Source organism: Gracilinanus agilis, unplaced genomic scaffold (genome assembly GCF_016433145.1).
Source record: "Gracilinanus agilis isolate LMUSP501 unplaced genomic scaffold, AgileGrace unplaced_scaffold18510, whole genome shotgun sequence".
NCBI lineage: Eukaryota > Metazoa > Chordata > Mammalia > Didelphimorphia > Didelphidae > Gracilinanus > Gracilinanus agilis.
Window position 1 is genome coordinate 1 of NW_025349706.1, and position 6,297 is coordinate 6,297.

The window sequence follows — 6,297 nt, forward strand, 5'->3', positions numbered from 1 at the left end:
TTTTTTTAAGGGAAAGTTCTCAGAGGCATTTTCCAGCTACATTATTATATATAAGGGATTCTTGCACTGGGTAAGAGGAAGGACTAAATGACCTTTAAGGTCCTTTCCAATTCTAAGATTCTTTATGACCTATCCAGAGCTCCTTTTAACTTTCCCAGCAGGGAGATTTCTTTGGTTCTTTAGTGTCTATTGTTCAGACAGGGCTGCCTGCCAACTGGGCCCTAGACTCAGGTCTCTGCCATCTCTCCTTTGTCCCTAGTAACTTGAAAAGGAGATCTGGCTACTTTCACAGGATGCAGGGCCCTCTCCACCCTTTACACACATACCACAGAAGCCCTGCAGATATATTCCTGTCAAAGCTTCAAGGTACTGGTGCCCAGCCTCACCAAGTAAGCTGAATTCAAAGTATCCAGAGTAAGGATAAGTAGCTTTATTATTTCTTACAGAAGGAAGCACCTTGTACCCTAGAAGCACATGAGGGTGCAGAACAGACCCAATGCAGAACCTCGTCCCTGCACTGATTTTGGCAGTGAGAATTGTGGGTCTAGGGGGATTGGTTGGCTCCAACCAGGGAGACTCAGGGATCCTGCTGGCACTCGCCATGCTCCCCAGCCTTGAGGCTTTGAAAAAGCTGAGGCTAAAGAGGAGAATCATGCCCCACCAATTAGGGTATTGTCCTAGGGGGTAGGGGCAGAGAAAGGGAAATCGAGGTTCCTGCTCGTGGCATCACCTATGCCGTTTTCTAATCCCTTGTAGTTCCTGGTGGATGGCACTGAAGCTGGGTCGCTGGCCTGGATCATATGCCCAGCACTGCTCCATCAGCCGGAACACAGCATCTGGGCACAGGTCTGGGCAGGGCAGGCGTCCACCTGGGAGTACCAAGAACAGTGAATGAGGAGAGAGTGGGAGACTGGATTCCCTGAAGAAGCCCAATAGCAGTGAATGAGGCCTCATTTTCCCCAAGGGTCTCTCTTTTCCTAATCTAACGCCTAATATCTTTGGATTAGATCAGAGTTTCTTAATTTTTGTGTGTCGTGTTTTTAAATGTATGAAATAACCTACATAAAGTGTTCTGCAATCCTTACATGCTATATAAATGCTTACCTATTATTAAATATGCAAAATAAAATTTATAGTATTACAAAGGAAACCAATTATATTAAACAGAGATGGAATTTTTTTTTCTATCCATGTTCATGTATCTCTTAGAAATCTGTCCATGGCTCCAAAGAAAGAATTGTTGGAGTCAGATGGATGAGGATTAAAACATACTATCTTTCACATCAGTATATTTTTATGATTTTATTTAGGGCTTTTTGGTTATGTATGAATGTGCTCTTCAAACAATAACCAATATGGAAGTATGTTTTGCATGATAATAAAAAGAAGGAAATCTGTCCATGGAACCCAGGTTGAAAAAATCTCTGGCCCACATGATTACTCAAGTTACTTCTATTCCTAAATCCTTTGAATTTTTCCTCAACTGAAAAATTTTAGGAATCAAAAAGGATCTAGCTATCTTGCCTCAGATGCTTACTAGCTGTATGACTCTGGGAAGTCATTTAATCACTCAGCCTCAGTTTCCTCATCTGTAAAATAGGGATAATAATAATAATGCCTATTGCATAGAGGTATTATGAGAACTGAATGAGATAATACATAAAATGCTTTGTAGATCTAAAGGGCTACATAAAGCTAGCCATTGAGGAGAGGAAGCAGGCACACCGCTTTCCTGGAGGGAGGCTGGTACCAGGAAGATTACAGCAACGAGGAGGAAAGTCAATCAGTCTTCTCACCCTTTTCTATGAGCTCCCGAGTCTGCTGGTTGCTGAGGTTGGAGTAGGGGGAAGCTCCCAGGCTGAAGGTCTCCCAAAGCAAGATTCCAAAGCTCCATACATCACTCTCCGAGGAGTAACGCCCTGTGACAAGCGGGAAGAAATTGGGAGGGAAGAGCAGCTGGTGAGTTGGTTCTTGGCCTTTGACCAAACTAACTGGGGACAAGAAGAAAGGAGCACCTGGTATCCTGGTGCCACATTATAGACATCTGGGCAGAGCCAAGATGGCAGCCGCGTAGCAGCCAAAGCCAAAACCATTCTGACTCTCCTTCCAAACCACATTATAGACATTTGTCTGGGAGCAGGACATCCCCTTGGGGGAAGAGGTGTAGCCGAAGTTAGATTAGGGTCCCTGTGTATGTGTGTGTGTGTGTGTGCTTGGAAATTGGGTAAAAGCAGGAATGTTAGAAACAGACTCTGACCCAACTCCCCAGGTTCAGATAGACGCCCATTAAAGAGGATGCCACCCTGTATTGACCCTGGTTAGAGGACAGGAGCCATCGGGCCACGGTGACTAGAGGAAAGGAAACTGGTACCATAGTTAAGCGCTTCAGGCGCCGTCCACTTGACGGGGACCTGTCTGAGACCCCCCGAGGCCGCATAGATTCCGTCTGCCCCCTCCCTAGACATTCCGAAGTCACTGATCTTCAGGACGTTCTTCTCTGTTACCAGGCAATTCCGAGCAGCCAAATCCCTGTGGGAGGCAGTAACACAGAGATACTAAATGGACACATCCTCCTGACCCTGCGCTCTGGACCCTGAAGCTGTGCCCAGGGCCAGTTCGGAGGACCCCAGCCCCTCAGCCTCAGCTCTGGGCCAGGGCACCAGACACCACCACCTCGCCAGAGTCTTCCAAGCGCTCACCGATGGATACAGCGCTTGCTCTCTAAGTATTCCATGCCAGCCGCGGCATCTCCCACCATCTGCAGCAACAACTTCACCCGAAGCCGGGCACCCTCCGTCCGAAGGAAGGTCAGGAAGTCCCCACCTGAGGAAGACAGAAAAGGAGAAAAGAAAGCATTGGAGTACACTACCAGATTTTAGAAAATCACTGGGGCTGGTCAGAAGAAACGGATCCTAGTTGTGCCTTGGCTACTTCTTATCAAGTGAGGTAACGTATGTAAAGTGCTTCTAAAACCTTAAAAGTGCTGGATCAACTCCAGTGCAAATATCAATAACATGGAAATAGGTCTGGATCAATGACACATGTAAAACCCAGTGGAATTGCTCGTTGGCTATGGGAGGGAGGTAGAATGAAGAGACGGAAAGAACATGAATCATGTAACTATGAAAAAATATTCTAAATGTATTAATTAATTTTAAAAATTCAAATAAAAAAAAGTGCTTGATCAACATTTATTAAGCCTATACTGTGTGCCAGGCACTGTGCTAGATAAACCTCAATTAGTATTGTTATTTCTAACTCTGTGATTAGTGAGTGGCAAAGTGAGGGCAAGTTGGGGTGACAGAGAGCTCTGGGCCTGGAATCCAGAAACTGTTATTATTGTTATTCAGTCACTTCCAGTTGGGTCCAATTGTTTGGGACCCTATTTGGGGCTTTGTTGGCAAAGAAACTGCAGCACTCCACCATTTCCTTCTCTACCTCGTTTTACAGATGAGGAAACTGAGGCAAGCACAGTTAAGTAACTGACAGGATCACACAGCTAGTAAGGGTCTGAGGCCAGATTTGAATTTAAGAAAATGAGTTTTCCTGACTCCAGGCCCGGCAGTCTATCTACTGCATCACCGAACAACCCAGGAGTCAGGAAGACTTGAGTTCAAGTCTAGTTCCAGACCCTTGGCTGTATGACCTGGGCAAACTGCTTAACCTCTATTTGTATCATCTGTAAAATAGAGATAATGATCAAACAACTTTCCAGGGCTGTTGTGAGGATCAAAGATAATAATAATTATAAAACACTTAGCACAGTACTTGGCACACAGTAGATACTCTATAAGTTAGCTATTATTATTCTCTCAGTTTCCTTCTCTGTAAGATTGGGGCAATAATACCTATGCCAGGTTGTTTGGAAGAAAGCACTTTCTAAACACTCAAGTGCTATATAAATATATTATTATAATTGTTATTTTCCTTCAGTGTTTCCCATTCATAGTTTTTTAAGCCTTCAGAAAATTTAGCTGGCTATTCTTACTCCTAAGGGGCTAGCAGCCTTTGGGAATGAAAGAGAGAAGGCGTCCAGGTCTGAAGAAGGCGGCTGGCTGGCTGTCCTGGCACTGCCATGGGAAGCTGCTCTGGCTAGGCTGTTTTCTTTAACTCACCTTGTACCAACTCCATGACAATGTAGATGGGCTGTTTCTGGGTACAGACGCCAATGAGTCGCACAATGTTGGGGTGACTGTATTGCTTCAAGATTCTGTGAGGGGATCACCAGGGAGAGATCTGGTCAAGACCAAATTTGAAACCCTACTTTCATATAGTACAATGGATGTTCTCTCTTCCTTAGCAATAGGTAGGTCTAGAACAAGGGGTAAGCAAAGTGGGCAGTTGCCTAGGGTCCAACAAAGAGGGGGCTACAAGGGACCCTTTTTAATATAACTTTTTATAAATGTATATATTGTTCATGAACTCTGTTCTCAGTGGCATGAAGGCATTTATTTTGATCAAGTTGTAGATAATAATGAAGTCTAAAACTTAGAACCAATAACAGGCGATAGTAATGAAAAAAGGGTTCAATTTTTATAGGTTGAGAAACACAATTTCCAGAATTTATGGAGGAATACAACTGTCTTTTCCAGGTTTTGCTAGGATCTCACTGTGACATGAGCCATGAGGGGAGGTTCTATATCTTGCCTAAACTTCCTCTCTCTAGCCAAGTGCTCAAAGTAGGTGCTTAACACAAGTTAAGTAAATAGGAGTTGGTCAGCTTGAAAATGAGGTAGGGCAGCCTGGTAGCCTAGATTACTTCTCACCTTGCTTCCTGCAGAAACTTGGCCTTGAGATCAGGTGGGAGAGTTTCCCGACAAGACTTCACCGCCACCAAAGTGTTGTCAGCCCGCAGACGCCCACTGAACACCTCTCCAAAGTTCCCCTGAAACAGCCTTAGGTTCAGACTGGAGACCTCACCATTCAGTCCTCTTGTCTTCATCCCTCCCAATTACCTTTTCCCCCTGGAACCACGGCATCATACCAGCCAATTCATCTCCCTTTTGCAAACTCCTCCTCTAAAGGATGGATCAAATCTAATGTCTCTCAAGGAGTAGAAATCGAGTTGGAGAAACAATACAAGTAGTAAAATAAGTTTCAGTTTTTTCTGCTAATTGAGAGAGATTACTTGGATAACCTTCTATTTGGGTTCAAAATATGTTTTTCTTAGCAGATTCATCCTCTTAATCATGTTTCTGAGCTAATGTTAAAACTAGGGGCAGCTAGGTGGCTCTGTGGATACAGAACCAGGCCTGGAGACAGGAGGACCTGGGTTCAGAACTCACCTCAGATCCTTTCTATCTGGGTGACCCTGAGCAAGTCACTTAACCAGCCCTTGATACTCTTTTGCCTTGGACAGGAGGTAAGGATTAAAAAAACAAATGAATGGAGAAGTTAGGTGGCCCAATGGATTGAGAGCCAGATGGGAGGTCCAGGGTTCAAATCTGGTCTTAGATACTTCCAAGCTGTGTGACCCTGGGCAAGTCACTTAACCCCCATTCTTCCTTGGAACCAACACTCAGCATTGATTCTAAAACAGAAGGTAAGGGTTTAAAAAATAAAAATAAAAAAACCTATGTACCCTGTTAGCACCTCACACCCATCAGGCTGGCTAATGTAGACAGAAAAGGAAAATGACAAATGCTGGAGGGGATGTGAAAAAATAAAGATGAGACAACACACTGCTGATCTGGAACTATGGCCAAAGGGCTACAGAGCTGAGCATTCCCTTTGCCCTAGAAACATCTCGACTAGCTCTGTCAAAGAGGAAGGAAAAGGACCTCTGTGGAAAAGCCAGCAGCTCTTCTTGTTGTGTCAGAGAATTGGAAATCGAAGGTATGCCCAGGAATGGCTGAATAAGATGTAGTATATAACTGGGATGGAGTTCTACTGTGCTAGAAGAAATGGCGAGGGAGATGGGTTCAGAAAAACCCGAGGGGACTTCCATGAATTAATGCAAAATGAAGTGAGCTGAACGGGAGGACACTGTATACAGTAAGAGCAATATTGTAATGATGACTGGTTGTGAAAGACTTGGACACTGATCAATACAGTGCTCCAAGCCAATAACAGAGGATTCAGGATGAAAAATGCTCTCCACCTCTAGAGAGAGAACTGATTAATGCTGAGTGCAGACTGAGGCACATTTTTTTCACTTGCTTTATTTTTCTTTGCAACGTGGCTAATATAGATATATGTTTTGCATGAATTCACATGTATAATGGAATGAGTATCATATTGTTTGCCTTTAAGGGAGGGAGGGAGGGAGGGAAGGAGAGAAAGAGAGAGAGAGAGAGA

At 44.2% G+C, this 6,297-nt stretch overlaps 1 protein-coding gene across 1 annotated transcript; it reads right to left on the reverse strand.

Annotated features, from left to right (window-relative positions):
* Positions 1-6: 6 nt before the first annotated feature.
* LOC123254248 (tyrosine-protein kinase Fes/Fps-like) lies at positions 7-4,982 on the reverse strand. Its single transcript, XM_044683299.1, has 6 exons — positions 4,767-4,982; positions 4,116-4,210; positions 2,700-2,823; positions 2,372-2,529; positions 1,797-1,919; positions 7-869 (listed from the first exon to the last, which is right to left on the reverse strand). The coding sequence occupies exons 1-6, from the start codon at positions 4,940-4,942 to the stop codon at positions 727-729; spliced, it is 819 nt and encodes a 272-aa protein (XP_044539234.1). The 5' UTR covers positions 4,943-4,982; the 3' UTR covers positions 7-726.
* Between the last annotated feature and the right edge of the window lie 1,315 nt (positions 4,983-6,297).

What these genes read in the sequence shown, in the direction of transcription:
- LOC123254248 (XM_044683299.1), bottom strand. Translation starts at nt 4,942, where the DNA reads ATGAAGACAAGAGGACTGAATGGTGAGGTCTCCAGTCTGAACCTAAGG. An exon ending in AAGTTTCTGCAGGAAGCAAG is followed by an intron (nt 4,211 to 4,766) that starts GTGAGAAGTAAT and finishes ATCCCCTCACAG; the next exon opens with AATCTTGAAGCAATACAGTC. An exon ending in AGCAAGCGCTGTATCCATCG is followed by an intron (nt 2,530 to 2,699) that starts GTGAGCGCTTGG and finishes TGCCTCCCACAG; the next exon opens with GGATTTGGCTGCTCGGAATT.